A 20,016-nucleotide genomic window follows, 5' to 3' on the forward strand; every position below is an offset into this window, starting at 1 on the left:
CATTCATTCTAGAACTTTCACTTCATGGCAGTTTTTCATTCGTGCTATACCCCTTAATATAAACCCAAAGTTCTCTGCTTCTATGGCTCGGTTTCTAATGTCACTTTTTTAAACCTGCTAAAATTCTCTGCCCTTCACCATACAATGTTCTCATTAAGCATACTGTAACCTAAGATAAACATGGACAGACTGTACTAAATGGTTAGCTCTCCTGAGAGGAGTAGATACCTTGAAATTGCAATAGTAGTACATAACCTCATATGAATCTCTATCCATCCCTGAAAACTTTCCATTAAACGATTAAATAAAAATGTCTTTTTTTTGATATACCAAAATATCCATTGAGGTTTCCAAGAAGATGTTTAGGTGTTGGATAAATTCTAGGGTCTCTTATTATACTAGGAACATCTTGGGAGTCTGATCCATCTCTCCAAGCAGTATGTGTGACATGATATGGTAGGTTTCATAGTTTGAATGAGAAATGTTCCTCCAGAGGCTCCCATGTTTGAAAGCATGGCCCTCAGCAGGTGGGAAGCAGTCTCTCATTAGGGACGGATCAGACAGTGTAAAGTCCTGCCTGCTTCAGGCTCTGCTGATCTGCTCTTGAATGGATGGCATCGTGATCTTCTAGCTTTTAGCTACTGCTTCCTTGTTTCTGCTTCCTATCAATGATGAACTCTCTGCTTCTAGATGTGCAACCTAAAATAAATTCTTCCTTAAGCTGCTGTTGTCCTTGATAGTTTATCACAGTAACAGAAAATTAACCCAAGCACTAGGGGTCAAGTAACTAGAAATACCAAACTTAATAGTATGTACTACAGAGTTTTCTATTAGATATAAGAAAGGGAAAAAATATCTTACTAAATGAAAACTAAAACAGACAAATGAGGACGGAGAAAAGCCAGGAGTGTTCAGTGTTACATAATGAGCCTCAGGCATGTAAAAAATGCTAAGATCAGGGAGAACAATCTTCCTCTAGGGAATACTACATGGTCTGGCCATACTACACCAAATCATCAAACATCATCCATGGGGAGATGTGTGTGTGTGTGTGTGTGTGTGTGTGTGTGTGTTTGTGTGATATATATTTAAATATATTGAGCAAATTATACTATATATGTGTAATAATAACTACAAAGTACAAAAAAGTAGCATTTTGAAAAGAATATCTTTATAAGCTGAGAAACCCTTCAACTTTACAAATGAGGAAAGAGTTTGCAAATTTACAGATAGTCAATTTAAATTGTAAAGAAAAAAGAATGGATAGGGTTTAGAGTGGATAGGGTTTAGACAGTCTTTTGCAAATTAGTAGCAAATAATCCAGAGTAGTTTTCAAGGTAGGACTCAAAAAAAAACCTCTCTCTCTCTCTCTCTCTCTCTCTCTCTCTCTCTCTCTCTCTCTCTCTCTCTCCATATATATATATATATACATATCCTCTCAGTGCTCAGAAAATGCACACCACTATGTTTGAGCTTTCATAAAGTTCCATAATGAAAATGCATTGTGACATTAAGGCAAATTCAAGATAAATAAGATCTCATTTATTTAAAAACAAAGTAAGAACTACTCAATATGTAATTGTTCTACTCCCAGAAAAAATGGACTGAGCACAGAATATAATTACCTGTAAATAAAGAATAATATAATAGAAAATAGAAAATCTGTTAAATAATAAGTATGCTTAGAAATTTTCAGCGATTACGCAATAGTGAAAGAGTCAAAGCCCCGCCTACTCGTCTTTGAAAGAAAGGCAGTCTGCACAGCATATCCTCTTCTGTCCGACTGACATTTCACACTGTTCCTCAGCGGGCGCTGCTCCAGTTCTCACTGCACCGCCAGTCAGCACCTCTCTTCCCTTCACAGCTTAGAAATTTTTTTTATATTTTATTTATTTTTTTTATTTTTTTGTCTAAGAGAAAAATCTGTTGTCAGCTCTTGGGTTAACACCGTTTTGCTCCCGCTACTTAATCTTTGAAGTGGTGTGTACTCTGCAGTGAGTATGTCAGACTGAGGTGTAAGCTGTGTGGAATTCACAGAATTAAATCGCCTGCCACTCCTGCTCCAGGGCCCTTGTTGTGTGGTTGAAGAAACAAGAATCCCAGGAGAGATGTGATTTGCAATGCAAGCCAGCAAACTGACTGCAGAGAGAGCATTTAGCATTCTGCTTGTAAAGTATTAGGAGTATGATTGGGCCAGATAGAGTGAGCACAGAGAACAGTTTTGAGCAAGGAGGTTTATACAGGTGACAGATGAATCCGTGTGTGCAATGCTTAGAAAAACCTATCAGGTGAAATGTTGCAGGTCTTGAAACATTTTACTTCTTGAAACATAATTTGTAAATTTGACAAAGTTGTATATTCTTCAAAATAACTAAATGAATCGTCATTTATCTCTTGGGCAGACATAATCAATTTGCTATCCACAGAAAACTTTGAGCTACTCTAAACAGAAATTCACAACATTCATCTGAAAACTTCTCCCTACTTCAATAAATAAATATGTATCACATGTGTTAAGATAATAAAATGGATAAATGCATATATATATGTATATATAAATAAAAATTGGCCATGGCATATGATGCCCTCTTGTGATATCTATGTACCAAAGATATACATACATAGAAACATGTGAAAATATATGCCGAAAATATTACAAAAAGTAATTAAAAACCATCATAAAGAAAGTAAGTGTGAAACTGTGACCAGAAATGGACGAAACATTTGTTGTTTGAAATTCAGATTTTCCTTCTTGGACCTTCCCTTCTAACTGGTAAAATTTTAATTTTAACACTAAATTTATCTGTCCATCAAATAAGTTTAACTTTGAGGTTTGGCAGCTATAATAAATGAGCTGTAACCAAAATATCAGCTAACATATCATTAATAGATTAGATGAGGGCTCTGGTTTTAGAAGAACTTTGTTCATGGCTTTGTTAATATGTCAGAAGAACTTACTATTCTAATGTAAAGCCATCTGGTCTAATATGTTTCAGGAACTTCCTGCTAGGACTTTAGAGACTAGGTTTTATTTAATGAAAACAGATTTGGCGAACTAAATCCTAGGCCTCATTCTAACTGAAAAGCTATTCGTGAATCCTAGAGTTTAGCAATGGGATAGATCATCTATAACTTTGTAACAGTGCCATCTACACAGTTTGTAGGATACTGAAATGCCTTGTGTCTTTAACATTTAAATTACACTCTATTTTATGTTTATGTGCATAGACAGTTGATGCTACACTTTATAAATTCGTATTGTTTTTAGTTCATTTTCATTCTCATTGCTGTAGGTAATACTGTAATAAAAATATTTAGCTTAGAACTTGTATGTTTCCCAGTCCATTTACATTGATCGCAGTAAATACTGCTTCAAATAAGATTGGCAATGGAATTATTCTAATGAGATTTTATGGTAATTTTCTAACATAAATAGCTAATTCTCTTAAATTTTTCTACATTTTTATTTGATATATATCTTAAAGTTATATATTTAACCATATTTTTAAAAAATAAATCTCTCACCAGGGAAGATGACTCTGATTTGTTTTTTTTTCTAGTACCAAATAGTAAGCTCTGAAAACATATGCATTTAAGTAGCATTATACAATACATTCATACATTAACATATTTTACATTGTATATTCATATAGTTATAGATACTTATAGATATTAATATTACTAAAATATAGATATATTCGTGTTATGTCATTTATATGTGATATATATGCATATATAGATACACTCACACACATATGTGATATATATACATATAAATATATATGTACACACATATATATAAAATCACATATTAAAGGGAAAGGAACCATGAATTTGTGAGGCAGCAAGGGTAAGAGCGCTGATACATAGTGTAGGAGGATTATTATAAAAGCAATGAGATGGATAAATGATGTAATTATATTTTAACTTCAAAATTTTTTTTAAAATATATAAATTATTTTAAAACAATAAAATATATTAAAACGATTATTTAATCATATTTACCCAAACCTGTCACTGCTGAATCAATACTCTATTGCTATTATGAAACTCTTGAAGGAATTAATAAGAAGGGAAAAAGACTCAGGAAGAGTCACGGCTTCAGAAGCTTCACCCTGTGGTCAGTTGGTCGAGCTGCTCTAAGTCTGAGGTGAGGCAAAGCATCAGGACATGCTTGAGGAGAAAAAACTAGTCACCCAATGGCAGGAGGAAAGCAAGAACACACACAAAAAAAGGCGCACCTGTTAGCCTAACTTCCTCTCAGTAGCATCCTCCTGTAAAGGTCATGTGTGCGCAGGCTGGGGAACCAAGGCTTTATTACACTGATTTCAGAAGACATTGAAGAACAATGCTCTATTTCTAGTCTTTATTTTGTATTACTATTTTTTAAAAAAATTATTTTTGCCTTCATTGTATTATATTTAATTATTTTTGTAATATTATTTTTTCTTTCCAAGAATACATAATGAATTGCTTATATTTCAAAAGAAAAATATAATAATGGTTTGTGTGGGTAAAATTGGCGTTGTATTCACTGAAAACCTTCAGGAAAAATTGCATGTGGAATGATTCAGTCCCGACTATGTAGCTTTTAGTGTATCTTCTGATGCTCTTTCTTTCAAATTTCACACACTGGTATGCAATACAGTCATTTCGTATGAGACACATTAGAAGCCCTTGGGAGCTTTTGAGTGCTGTTTTTTATATATATTTCTTTAGCATTGTCAGCTGCATAGCAGTCAATATCCCCATAGTTTTATTTTTGGCCTTCAAATAAGAGCGCGCAGCTGGTGTTGTAATGTGCTTAATCTCGCCACCGAGCGTAAACATTTAAAATTCTGTTTTTATCCACAGGGTTTCAAGAAAACATTTAGTGATTTCTCCCATTCTTAAACAAAATAGTGCACACATAATCGCCCCTAAGTTACAAACCAAGCATCCAACATTCTCTAATGGATGCGGCAGACGCTGTACCCTGCTGAGTCACTTAACTCCTGTCAAGGAGGAGCTGAGGCATGTTTTTATTTTACAGTCGCTCTTCTTTCCCTGACCAGTCAAATCTCAGGGTCACCAGCTACTGACATTTATCTGGCTTCACCGGACAGAAGTGTGCTGCTCTCTGGCTGTAGACTTTCAGAGGGTGAATCCTGCAAAGTTAAACACTGAGCGTGCCATCCGACCCTGAAGTAGGAAAGTGTGAATTTCGACCATAGCAAGGAGTTTTAGGAGATCTTTTAGTATGAACAGAAAAAAAAAATGTCCTTTTGTTCTCTCTGGACGTTTTAAGCATTGTTGATATGTGGTGTTATTTTTGTGCAGTAGTTTTAATCCATTTTCTCATCCCGGATTTACTAACCCACAGTCTCTCACCTCACAAGGAGAACAAAAGGAAAGCTGGCTCATTCTCTATGAAAAAAAAAGTCATAAAAAGTCACATAAAAAACATTCCATACATGTATCTTCGCTTTCTGTTCCCGAAGACACAGGCAGCCCATTTTACCTCATTCTATTCGTGGCAAAGAACCACAACAAGGCAGGAGTAACCTGCCCAACCTCTACATAAAGGGGAGTTGAGCATTTGAACAAATATAAAGACTAGAAATATGTGTCTACCATAAATGACTAAAGACTATCTTCAGGGACTGAAAATGTATTATCTTCCACACTGCCTCAGCTATTCAATGAGAAAAGCAATACCCCTTTGCAAGTATATAAGTAAACATGTCCCTTAGCATTTATATTTCAAAATTTTAACAGAGTAGCTTTTACCCCTATAATAACATTATATCGCTATGCTGAATTTATGAATTGTTTGGTATTTAGTCTTTGTGTCTTATGTTTTAGGACCCAACTGTCTCCTTATTCATAACTACCTCTTCATTCTCCTGAGACTGTCTGTCAATATAAATCATGGAGATTGTGAGCTGACTAGGAATATGCTTGTCATGTATAAGATTCCATATTCCTCTTTCTGCGTCTCAAATGCTGTTATAAACTGACTGACTCACCTGCCTGGCTAATGTTTTCTTATTTTACCCTTCTCTTAAATTAACACTCATGTTCTTCATAAGATTTTCTGATAGCATGATATTCATTTTTGTTCCTTTGTTTTTATATTTTCTTCTTAGTGTTTTGTGTGCATTGTTGTAGAGGCATATAACCTTTCTGTATAGTTAATGGTCTAATGGACTGAAGATGTTTTGACTATTGATATCAAAATATTGATAAAATCTTGACCTAAGAGATATTTTCTTAATGAGAGTGATAAACATGAAAAAAAAACTCAAAAATGTTACTATACTATATTTAATAAAATAAATTTAATTGATAGATTTCTAGGCTCATCTGAAAGCTTTCTCTATACAGTATGTGTGTTAAGTGTAGTAACTAACACAATTTTGAGAAGTTATTGTGAATCTAAAAGAAGAATCTTTAGATTCTTGTAATTATTTGGAATTCAAATGTTTATGACGGGGAAGGGTGGCAGATGGTCGGAGGATGTCCTTACAGGGTGCAAATGAGAACCCACTGATATGTTGGATGGTAGGTTGAAGTTTTGGCAGATAGACAAGTGAGGCCACAGGATGTTTGCAAACCTAAATGAACTGACAGAGTCCAGAGCTCGATCAGTGAAATTGGAGTCATTCTTGGGGTTTTGTGAAGGAGAAGGCAAGAGGCAAAGAGGGAATGACTCTTTTCCAAGAGCCCAGTAGGTCGTGCTGAAGAAGGTTTGCATTTGGTCAGTTTGTTTTCCTTTTAACTTTGTAATACATGGCAATGTAATAAGAAACTGACAGAAGATAAATTATGAATGAGCACAGTTTATATCAAAGCCTGTTATGTAAGCAAAGCTTTATAGGAAATTGAGATAAACTTGAGTCATGCCTGGGCTTGAATAATTAATTTATGGATAGTTCTTACAGCTTCAGGAGAACCAGGAAATATTGAGGATATAAAATCTTAAGTATTCTTGTATCTGGATGGGGCAGTACTCAACTGTCATCAGATAAATAACAAAACTTAAACATTTGCTCTAATTAGATACACAACAGAGAATCTCAAATGTTTCTACTGCTGTACTGGGTTTAGGAAGATTGTTTCTATTGTCTATTTGCCTGTGCCTCATACAATTTATCTTTAAAACTTCATTATAAAAAGGAATAACTAGGATGAAATGAATAGGAATACATATATATATATTAGTTTTCCCTTCAAGATTTTATTTTTGAATACTCCCTAAGATGTGTTGGATGTAAAAATGAATCTTATTACCTATTGAAAATGTATTTAAAGGATGTCTTATTTCAACTTTATTTCCATTTAGCTTACTAAAAGAAGGTCAGATATTCAGATCTACTATGTGGGATTTAAAAACAGTGGGAAATATCCATGCTTTATGGCCAATAGCATTTTCTGTTGTGCTACTTCTAGTCTATAGCCTTCTATCATTACTGAAATAGAGGTTGAAATACAGAACCTATTTCATGATATATTTTTACTATGAATATAGTCATTAAAATAACATAATATTGGGGTTGTGGATTTGGCTCAGTGGTAGAGCGCTTGCCTAGGAAGCACAAGGTCCTGGGTTCGGTCCCCAGCCCTGGAAAAAAGAAAAAAAATAACATAATATTATCAATTAAAATATTTCTTGCACTCCACAGCTCTATAAATAAACGATTACAGTGGATATTATTGCTTTTAAAAGGCTTTGAATTTCACGACTTCTAAGGCATCACAATATTATTACATCTGCACATAAAATATTGTACACAAGCTCAGGCACTCACCATATTCAGCCAGTAGGCTTTCAAACTCATTTCCGAATAAGAAATTTGTTTGTATAATGAATAAGGAGTACTTTTAAAGGAGTAAATTGGGTTCGTTAGTATTTCTGCACTGAATCATAGTGCATCTGCTGCAAACACAATTACCTTAATATATTCTGGAAGAAATTTAGCAGTTTCTGGGTTTATTAAAGACATTTGGCTCATTTAAATGTATACTGGACATGTATTCTTCTTACTATTCTAAAATTTTTGTCATAATTTGTTAAAATTTTATGATCATCTTATATAGTTACTCAACACACTATTGGATTAAAATGCCACTTTAAATATAGTAGATTAAATGTGTGCCTTATTTATATGTATATAAAATTCCATATTATATATATGGAAAAGATGATAGATGGAGAGATATATGAATAGAGAAATATTGATGTAGACAATATAAATCTATCAAATAAGCTAAAATGATAATGTAATAATTTAGCACCTGTCCTATACTTGGTAGCTTATATTTTATTGCACCTTTGAGGCTCTTTTCTAAAGTTCAGAGTTCCTTCTTTAAGTTCAGTGAGTGTTGCATCAAGTATATTTTTGTGTGGTTCCACTGGAGGAAGGATATCCCCTGTCTGGGCTCATTATTCTGCTGTGCTAAGCCTTTCTAGGTGAGAGGCTATTGTTTCTTAAATTCTCTTTTCCTTTCAAAAGTCATATCCTTAGTTGAAAAGAAAAGGCAAACAGCTTAATGTCACCTCCAAAAAGTTCTCTTGAAAGCTCAAAGTACCATTAAATAGTTCCCATTTCTTTTGCTGCTAATCACATTTAGCTCTAATTCTAGTGCTTATCCTCACCAAAAATGCAAACAGTCAAGGGGTTCAGTTGTGCTATACAAGGTCTATAACTAGGTAAGATCACTGACCTTTTCCCTACAGCCTGCACGGTACCTTCCATTACTATGGTGGACAGTGGGAAAGAAAGCCTGCAGCTTGGTTTCTTTGTGTTCTCTCTAAAGAATATTCAGTAAGAGTCTTACTGCCTAGTTGTGTTGTGCATTCAAATTCAATGGAAAGAAAGAGAACTTAGAAGTTTACTGAAAGAGTAGAAATGCCTCCCCAATCTCTGAACACCAGTCTTTCTGTTTCAGAAGTTTCCAGGACCTTATACTGGCTTCATGCCCTGTGTACTCTAACTGTTTTACTTACTATGTCTGTGTCCAAAATGTTTACACTGTTTTTTCTTCTGCTCTTTCATTTCACTCTATCCTTATTCCTAAAGGTGGCTATATTAACTTCTCAAATATGTCCCTTAATTGGATAGTATTTGCTATTCTTTTAATAGTTTCCCCTTCGTGTTGTACTGTCCATTTTATAAGCTAAACAACTTGCTTATACCTATTGTGTCCATGAAAGGAAATGCGAACCTTCAATGGCAGATTTACTGAGTGTATTTTGTTCTGCTTATGTCTGTCATAGATAACACAGCCAGCATTCTGACAAGGCGGAGGAGATTTAGTCGAACTATGCAGGATGTGTATTATCTGCCCATTATGATCTCTGATGGTGGAATCCCCTCTCTCAGCAGCAGCAGCACCCTCACCATCAGGGTTTGTGCATGCGAGAGAGATGGGCGCGTTCGGACCTGCCATGCAGAAGCCTTCCTGTCCTCCGCTGGTTTGAGCACAGGAGCCCTAATCGCCATTCTTCTCTGTGTTGTCATTCTTCTAGGTAAGCGACCTCAATTGTGATAAGTAGAGCAAGTCTATGAAAGAGCTGAAGAGTAAGGCATACATATGTGGATAAGAAACATAGCACCATAGATTTTCTGGGGATGAACCTTCACAATGCTGAAGCTGTAAATGCTTTGATAAGGTGTATATCAGCATACTATGAGTTGAGCTATAGAAAACTTCATGACGCGTTGTGTTAAAGTCAAATAACTTTTGATGTGTGTGTGTGTGTGTGTGTGTGTGTGTGTGTGTGCGCGCGCGCGCGCACGCACGCGCATTTCGGTTGCATCAAGAAACAATGTGTCTTGTAGAGTGTACCCTAAATCTTTTTGAGTTTAATACTAGAGAAACACTTTTTACAAGTGACATAGCAAGAGAACATGTGTAGAAATGAAAGACAAGGACTGTCCTGGGTACAGGTATATTGAAATTGTTAAAAAAAATAGGATAAAAGAATAGAACTGTAAAGAAGTCCAGGAAAAGGAAAGGAAGTAGAAAAGAAAATGAGTAACATATAGTATATGAAAGATAAAAATAATACCAAAGAAAACAAACAAATGAATTATACAACAGGTCTTCAGATAATGTCAGGAACAAATTAGAGGTTAAATAACTTGATTAGAAATTATTCCTGACATTCAACCACATGGCACCAGGTGTTTTAGTGCAGTATACTAAGAACCCATTCATCACTGCAATAAGATTTTTCATTTAGACTTTTATAGTAATACATACAATACAAGAAAGCAGAGACAATCAGACCTTTGAAATTGTGTTCCTTTGTCTACTCATTAAACAATTGCTAATTTATTTAGGAATTAATAATGTATTTTTTGTCTTTAAAGAATGAAAAAGTCACACAAATACACACACACACACACATACACAGACAGAGACACAGACAAAGAAACACACACAGAGACAAACACACACACATGCACATACTCACACACACACATACACAGAGAGAGAGAGAGAGAGAGAGAGAGAGAGAGAGAGAGAGAGAGAGAGAGGAGAGAGAGAGAGAAAACAAAACCAAAGAAACAAAACCCAACACAACAGTGCAGCTAGAGGAACTATGGAACGTCTGTCTCATATTCTAGAGCATGTCAGAAAATCCAACCTGCAATTTCAACATGACATCTTCCAATACTTTGCTGTTAAGAATAATCTCATTTGGAGGAAACATGTTCTTTTACATTCATTTTTATTATCATGTAACTCTGCTCATATCTTAAGACAAACATCTTTATAATCGTTGAAAGGTTCAGGTAATTCTGAGATAAGTTATGTTTTCACATTTTTATTATTTTAATATCATCTTTCATCTCACAAAAACAATATTTGATCACCTTCTAGTAACATATTTTAGTCTCTAGGTTAACTTGTACATTTGCAAATATTGTGTTACATGAAGGAAGAGTGAGATGAAACTATTTGAAATGTTTTTAATTAAAATGAAATGTTTTCAAAGATTTTGGAAAATATTATAGAATTTTTATTTATGCCTTCATTTAAATAATCATCAGTTTTTAATTTATATCTTTTATTGAATTGTTACTGTTCAGAAAAAACAGAATACTAGACACAATTTCATCATGTGCAATTTGAAATAATTTCTAATTGCACTGAATTCTCCAGGTAGAGTGGAGTACAGAGAAATTTCATCCTACCACCTGAAATTCTAGTATTCAATCTTTAAAGCTAGTCAAATTGTGAAATTAATACTCTAATATGGAAAATTGTGTCATTTATAATTATAAACATATAAGCAGCTACATAAAGCTAATTTTGCTCTTTACCAATAATGAATTGTGAGCTCACGTTTTTTCTTTCAGATGTTCTTTATACCTAAACACAGAAAAAAAGTAATACAAACCAAATGAATATTAATGACATCCCTCATATTTCATAATGTGTATTTCTGTGGGGTTATAGAGAAACTTGTCTTATCATCTGCTTTTTTATTTGCATAGATTCTATTCACCAGTCAATCGTACTGGTGTCCACAGAGCCCAACTTTATTTTTTTTTCTATTTTTTTTTCAGAGCTGGGGACTGAACCTAGGGCCTTGAGCTTGCTAGGCAAGCGCTCTACCACTGAGCCAAATCCCCAACCCTAGAGCCCAACTTTAAATGATGCACTTTTGTGTCCTGAGTCATGTCACTTTGTCTCGAGCAGATTTTAAAATCTTGATTGTTTTTAATACATGGTATTGTTAATTTTAATAATTAAATTTTAATAATTAAATGATCATATTAATTTCTATTCCTAAATTTATCCCAGATGCTCTCCACCTCCTGTGCAATGTCATTATCCCCTCTCTGTCTCTGTCTCTCCCTCTTACCCACATAGAACACACACACACACAAACACACACACACACACACACACACACAACACATCGGGTACAGTTTTAAGAGATATATTTTCTATAATGAATGGGAGACCATTTGGAGTTGTATCTTGTGACAGAATTAGAGTTCAGTACTTAAAGTAGGGTATGCCTTTTCCCACGGAAGAGCCTCACACTGATTTTCCAACATCAATCTTTTATTGAATAGAGACACCAATACAGTTCTTGCTAGCCTACAACTTCTCCCAAACAGTGACCAGTTCAGGAGCTGACAAAGAAGATTCTGACACTAATAGCATCTCCAAGATCACTTAAAAGCACATGGTTTTTGCATGGCCACTCTCATATTGTTCAATAATCTTGACTATCAATTAACATTATGAATAATTATATGATATAAATGATTAATAAATAATAACATTAATCCATCAGATTAGGATAGATTAGGTGGCATGAGTAATACAGTGGACTGAGAACAGTAAAGGGAGGGGGAGAAGTAGGTGCACGGGGAAAGAAGAATATGTGAAAGTGCAGAAGTCTGAGCTTATACTGTCAGTCTGCTCTCAATTAAATAATCCCAAGAGACTCTCAGTATCTGAGTTGGAAACTTTACAGCGGAAACTGCCATAACCAGAGGCTGCCAATAGCATTTGTGGAGCTAATCAAAATAATCGCTGTGATTGCCACTTCATTTCTACCACATTTAATACCGAGATATTTTGGCATAGAAAAGAACCAACAGACATTTAGGGATAAACAAATCTGTGTTAATATCCATGTACATAGAGTGTGTTGTGATTCAGCATACAATAGAAACAAATGCAATCCACACAAGCGTTATGGATGAATGTAGAAAACCCTGAACACACCAAATATGGAGATGATAAAAATTCATGGGAAAAATAATTCAAAAAGCCAGTGCAAATTCTACTTACCTAAATTTGCATTTCCTTGGCAGTAAAATTAATAAACGAAGCAGAACACATTTACGTGAATTTTTGTTGATAAAAAGATTGAATCATGGTGGCTGGAAAATTGTCTTAGCAGGTAATAGTAGTTGTTTTCATTAAAAAAGACCTGAATTCAATTCCCAGCACTACCTGTTTTCTCCATTCGTGACTCCAATTCTGGGGCGTTGCACCACCATCTAGTGGCATTTCCTGGTACTGCATGCGAATGGTGCACAGGTTTACATGTGAGAACATACACAAAATTATACTAAATAAATAATTTAAAAATATATAATGTCAGTTTCAAAAGGAGGCTTCATGTGTAGAGTGGATCTCTGGTGTCCATAAGTTTCTGAGTTCAATTCCCAGGACGATGTAAACTAGGCACAGGAGAACACATCCATATCAAAGCTCTCATGAGAAGCTGGTGGGAGAATAAGGAATTCAAGATGGTCCTGTTCTACAAAGCAAGGCTGAGGAAGCTTGAGCACCATAAGACTATGCCTCAAAAATACTTAAGTAGCAATAGTAACAATAATCCCAGAGTCTTCGTAACTTTTAAACTAAGAGATTAAAAGCAATTTAACCAAGTAAGGAAAAACAATAAAGAATTAAAACATGTCAAAAGTACAAGAAATTGTTGAATTTCCTTACTTTCAAATAGCCCATGATGGTTTACAATATTAAACAATGAAGCCAAATTCACTCCTTTTATTTTATAACAACATGACTCTTTGATATTGTATTTCCCAAGGACATATTATAAAATGGCATACCCATATTATAGTCATAATTCTAAAGACTGTGTGGATTAGTTGAATATCTTAATTTGATTTCCAGGACTTCGAAATTTTGTCTCTTTAGTAACTCAATATATTTGGCATCTTTACTCATGACCTTAAAATGATGTGCTTTTGTTCATGGGATTTGATGCAATTATTTAGTTTCAGTTTCAATTTCTCAAAACGTTCTCAAGAACAATTAGGTAGAGTACTAATAACAAACCGGAAATGGTTTTTAAGAAAAACTTACCAGTAATGTTCTTAGAAATGCTATTTGTACCATAAGGAGTTACTAATCACCTAGCACGATGCTGCTTTCATGCAAATGTCTTTGTTCACCACCCAAACAAGATTCTGTGTCACCTGCTCCAAGAATAGAGGTTTGTCAAATACAAGTCAAAACTGCTAGTGCCCTGATGTAGTCTGTTTGTTTCAATTATCTTTTCTGAGATAACTTGAATATACCTGTAACTAGAAAGACAATGTATGAATATAAATGACACATGAATACAACATCAGTTTGAAAACTATGCAGTGGAAAAATTATCTGTGTTTTTACTAACAGTATGTATGTATCAGATATGGGAGTCACTGACTAGCAATAGTTAATTCCTGTATCTACATGAAAAACATTAAATTTGAGGTTTAAATATCTGCTTTTATATTTTGAAACAACTTATTACCTTGAAATATAAAGGTGGCCCAGTACCTAAGAGTACTTGTTCTTCATGCAGAGGACACACATTTAGTTTCCATAATCCATATTATATCTTAAACAGGGACTCCAGCTCTGTCTTTCTAGTGTCCATGGGCCCAGGCATGCGTGGGATTCACTTATGTGAATGCAGGAATAGAAAATACATGCATTAAAATGCATTTCATAAATCTAAAAAACACTTATTCTGGATATTTTCTTAATATATCCATAATAAAACACATAAGAAACCATAGCTTAAGAAACATAATATTATCCTCCACATTTAATTATGTAAATGCGATCAACCCAAATATTTAAGCATTTGAATTAAAAAGAACAAGTGTTCTTAAGCCTGCAATTGTGTTTATTTCTTTTCCTTTTAAAAAATAAAATATTCAAAAATTACTATAACAAAGCCTAACCTAAGTCCTTTTTATTTAATTAAGTATAAAGGCATAAAACATTGGAGAAGAACCAAAGCCAAGTGACCAAGGCTTATTTCTATGACTTTGCCCAGTGCTTGCAACATTAGTAAATACTGTCAGTGAAAGAGCTTAATCCACAGTCTCACTGACCGCATGCCTAAGTGTGTGTGCACAAAAAGTAGCATGTGCACACAATGTGTTCATCATAGAGTGGGAAATCCTACTACAAATACCATTAGCCTTGGCTTGACATTGTTATTTATTCTCTTAGTTCCATCTCACATCTTTCTCAGTAAGTCTGTAGGTTGTTTGACAATTTCCCCCTCCTTCCTCTCTGCTTCTTCATTTTACGATTGAATAGAACCACAGCCCTTCTGTGAGGAAAACCTAAGTTATATGAGGAATATCACAAAATAAACATTTTCTATATAAAACAACTTGTGTATAAACAAAGTAAAATTATCATGAAGCTTTATAGAAAAAGGTCAGCTATTAGCACTTGATTGTGTAAGTCAAAGGCACAGAATACAAGAGAAGCCATACATAATGAACCTGCATTAACTTTCTCCAAAGGACCAAACCTTCTCAGGTTAGAAAGACTTATAGGTCCATTTCCTGATTTCTGCGAATCTACATAAAATGATTATTTGTGAATTATTAACGTGTTTATTCCAGTCAAAAGTTTGTACCATTTTCTTTTGATCACACTAGGCAATGGAAGGCTATTGTTTATACTGTGGTAAGACTCAAGAAATACACTTAGCCAAGGAGAACACTGATGTTTCAGAGATCGGCAAATCTACAATGATGGTTGAGGTTTAGACAGTCTGTGGTATTATTCAGTAGTTGATTCAGATCAAGGTGGTGTTGCTTTACAAACTCTAGAGGGTGTAGAAATTGGAACTGGAAAGTACTGATAGCCGGAGCTGAATTCTTCTGTTAACTTTATCCCGTTTCCATTTTTCCTTCAGCCATTGTGGTCCTTTTTATCACCTTGAGGCGCAGCAAGAAAGAGCCCTTGATCATTTCAGAGGAGGATGTGCGAGAGAACGTGGTGACTTATGATGACGAGGGAGGAGGCGAGGAAGACACTGAGGCCTTCGACATCACAGCTTTGAGAAATCCTTCCGCTGCAGAGGAGTTCAAGTACCGCAGAGACATTCGGCCTGAAGTGAAGCTCACTCCTAGACATCAGACATTGTCCACCCTGGAGAGCATAGACGTTCAGGAGTTTATTAAGCAAAGACTGGCAGAAGCAGACCTGGACCCCAGTGTACCCCCTTATGACTCTCTTCAGACTTATGCCTACGAGGGTCAGAGGTCAGAAGCTGGATCTATCAGCTCACTGGACTCTGCAACCACGCAATCAGACCAGGATTATCACTACCTTGGAGACTGGGGGCCTGAGTTTAAAAAGTTAGCTGAACTCTATGGAGAAATAGAATCTGAAAGAACAACTTAGGGGGTTAATTCTTTCTCTTCTTTTCTTTTCTTTCTTTTTTTCTTTTATTTTTTTCTTTCTTTTTCTTTTTTTTTCTTTTTGGAGCTATGTAGAATTTGCTTCCTGACCAAGTGGAGATATGACCTCAATATGACAAGGAAGTCGAGCAGAAACAGTACTTGGAACTGAGCAAGCTGTACACAGCTCCTGTAGAAACAAGTGTCCTTTTTATGATCAAAAAATGGGTTATTTAATTGGAAGAAAGTCGACTATTAAATAATAATAATAATGATAACAGAGGAAAAAGCTATTGTTTCTTGTATATATTTTCAAACGCTCAATAAAGTCTATGGTACTGTTTAATTAAGAATAACTGAACAAAGCCAAACAGTGGATATTTATTTCATGATGTTGTGACTTATTTTTTCCAAAGCAAAATTAAACAAAGGAGGTTTAAAATCACTGTCAGGCCCTTGCACTGAACATGGACACGTACAGAGGTAGTCACAGCCTCCTTTCCTGTTTTCTGGGTAGAACTTCCAGACCCCTAGTCTGTTACTGTAACAGATCTCATTATCCTGTTCCTTTGCTGAAAATCCATGAAGTACCCCTTAAATTCCAGGCAACTCTGACATGGACTTGAATATCCCGTTTTCCTCAGCCCTCCCCACTTCTTTTCTCCACACAAAGCTGATGGAGCACGGGGAATTGCTGCCTGCACTATGACATATGCAACTTCAGTGCGCCGGACATGCACTGTTCTCAGCACGGAGACAAAGTTCTCTGTCCTACCCATAGTACGTTCTGTTAACAGGAGATGCCCGATTCAAATTGATAGAATGAAAGAACTCTGATCATCAGATACGTCAGGGAAGTTTCGATTTAAACTCTAAACCTCATCATGCATAAAACATTGAAAACCTTTCTTTTTCTGTTTTTATTCCCTTTCATTTTAAAAAGTACATTTCTACCTTAAATTGGTTGTCTTTTTTTTTCCTGACCCGTTTATACTTCACCATGGTTCACTTATATCCATTCGAGATAGTCATCCGTCATGTGTATGTCGCTTAGTTTGATCACGTTGTAGCATTTCTTGTTCTTGAGCCACCTTCTTCCTTCTCAGCTTCCCCGGTTCATCCTTGCACATGTGGTATTTACAAGAGAATACATAGTAGCAGGCCAAAGAAGTGAAGGAATCACTCAGCTGACCCCTGAAGAGATCCCAAGGGTCTCTGAATTTCAGGGTCCCCAACTGCAGTATGAAAATGGTAATGATTTTCCTGCCTACCTCACAGGGCTGTTGTGAGGGAAAAGCAGGCCTGGTAGAACTCTTTGACAAGTGCAACGTATTTTGCCTCCTGAAGATTTGCACATACCTAAATGACCAATACTATTAGCTGCAACAGATAGGCATACACGAACTTCACTAGACAATGATCTTATGATGAGAAAATTTTATGAAACCATCAAGATTAAAACTACTGTTAACATCAATATGTAATATACAATACTAATAATTTAATATTTTCCAAAATCTCATTTTCTTTATAACTTCTTGGGGCTTTTTAAACTTTTATTTAAGGAATATTTTATTCCCTTGTTCTGGGGGCTTTATGTAAAAAAGAAATAGAACATTAAGGTACTACACTTTGAAATTACCTCGTCTATGTATTCCTGGTTAATTGGGATTTTTAAACACATAAGGTATAAACTATTTGAAGGAATATATGTTTTTCATTTAATCTTTAAATTTATTATATTATAATGTCCCCAAATGTTCTATGGTGTTTCTTGATTCCACCCTTGTGCAAATTTTGGGACTGTGCCTCTGTCTGAATCTGCCTTGTGCTGTCTTATTCCAGTTCTGAGGTTTGGGAACTGAGTTTCATTTGAATAACTCTCAGTTTGTGTTCTAAGCCTGAGGAATAAAGTGGAATCCAAGCCTTTTACAACATCTTAGCTTCCCCGACGCTGCTTTATCATTTCTAAACACCATAACAGGGTGCATTCCTGTGTATGGCTAAAAGCACAGAGAGGTTGGGGGAACAGTCTACATCTACTCAGTCTGATTGTGCTAACAAGGAAGCATCCATTACCTGAGGAGAGTGTACTCCTCGTTCAACGCAGTGAATCTAGATGTTATCCGTCTTTACTATGAGACGGCCAAGAGAGTCTGGTCTTAACTCCATTCAAGATTTGAACTGAGATTCTGCAAAATTTACTAATATTTTAAATGTATAAATATATTCACCAGGTTACTTCACAAAGGAGTGCTTACACGATGAAATCATATGCATCCTTTCAACTCTATCAAAGTCAATGTCTACTCTAACACTATAAGTATTAAAATCTTTCCATAGTTTTTTTTTTGAATGAGGGGTTACACTGCTACTTAATTCTAAATACATATTAATTATAATGATATATTGCTTCTAACTCTCTCACATTATTCTAAGTATGAAGATAAATATGGTCCTTTTCTAGTCTGGAAGTACTTTTATTTCCTGTAAAATTTAATAAGGTCAATTGTGGTCCTACATTTAATATGGACTCTGAAAGTAAAAAATGGTTTAATTATTTTAAGTACAAACCGGTTTCACAGTTCTATTTCTACACTTTGAATCAAGAAAATAGCAATTAAAAACCATGCTCTGTAAATTGGTCACTCACTCAACCCTCAATAGGGTATTTTTTTTAAATCTATAGTTTAATAAATATGGAAGGCATATTCCATAGAGTTTAGAGAGCTATCTACATATGGACTCTTTGCTCCCTTTAACTGCAAGAAATAGTTACACACCAGTGATGCCTTGTGGGATATTTCTCAAATCAGAGTTGCTACTTCCTGACATAAATACAGTATCAATTTACTATCAATGTACCATTTATTTTATAGACACATTCTGTACAAATGGGGGTCCATAAAACTAAAGGAATTACTAATGGAAAATATTTTTCTTTACCTTAGGTGTTTCTTGGCAGCTTTTATCAGTAGTGGGGAGAGTCTGAGAATTATTATTATTATTGTTTTTTTAGAAACCACTAAAGAGTATGTCAGAAATGCATGCTATGCTGAATATGTTGAAATAGTAAGTGAACGTCAAAGGGATTAAAGATGAAATTGTGGCTAAAGTAAAGCTCCATATCGAAGTAAACTGTCATTGCCGATGACTAGGCACAAAGAGGAAATGACCATGAAATCAATTGCCAGCACACCCATGTATGCTCATATCTTGTTGAAGAGTATTTGGAGTTGAAGATATAACTCAGAACAAAGACTAGAATGCTAAAACACAAATGTGCTCCCAATATAAAACCAAAGTGGAAGCTTCACTCTGCATAGATGATTCAAAATGAAATTATTAGGTTTTGTCTAGCCCAATATACAACTTACATAGTTGTCATTTTGCAGATATACTACAGCTATGGTAAAACAAATTTGTACGTGTTAAGAAATAGAGAAATTATCACAGAAGTACTAATCAGAATCTTAGTCCTGATGTTTTAATGGACAGAACATAGCTACTGAATTCTAATGAGGGCTTTGATAGACAGTACACTGACATTTAACTAGAAGTATATTTATAAGACAGTTTCATAGTGAGACAGCCACTTTCAAGAAGAAGAAAGTAGTAATACACTAACTCTAAAATAGTTGTGACTGTTTCTTATAGACCTTATACAATAGATTGATTTGGTGTCTGGTTTTCAGTTCAGTTGATCCTAGGGAAAAAAAAAAGAATCCAAGATTCAGATAACTTGGATTACACAAAATAAAAGTCATTTGTTAAATAATCAAGAGAAAGAGTCATGCTGAGTCCAGCACATCGGGGTAAGTTATTATCTGTGGAT

The 20,016-nt window shown here is 35.0% G+C and overlaps 1 protein-coding gene across 12 annotated transcripts in view; it reads left to right on the forward strand.

The window, feature by feature from the left end:
• Cdh18 (cadherin 18) overlaps positions 1-18,118 on the forward strand; it is a 1,022,663-nt gene extending 1,004,545 nt beyond the window's left edge. For 5 of the 12 annotated variants that reach the window (XM_087621794.1, XM_087621796.1, XM_087621798.1 and 2 more), the window contains 2 exons: positions 9,260-9,511; positions 15,695-18,118. In XM_087621794.1, coding sequence (XP_087477920.1) covers positions 9,260-9,511; positions 15,695-16,185 — 743 coding nt within the window. In that variant the 3' untranslated portion in view covers positions 16,186-18,118. The remainder of the gene's footprint in view (positions 1-9,259; positions 9,512-15,694) is intronic. The other 7 variants (XM_087621802.1, XM_087621805.1, XM_087621809.1 and 4 more) reach the window with 2 other exon arrangements.
• The last annotated feature ends 1,898 nt before the right edge of the window (positions 18,119-20,016 follow it).

The sequence above is a fragment of the Rattus norvegicus genome, chromosome 2 (genome assembly GCF_021556685.1).
Source record: "Rattus norvegicus strain SHRSP/BbbUtx chromosome 2, alternate assembly SHRSP_T2T, whole genome shotgun sequence".
Lineage (NCBI taxonomy): Eukaryota > Metazoa > Chordata > Mammalia > Rodentia > Muridae > Rattus > Rattus norvegicus.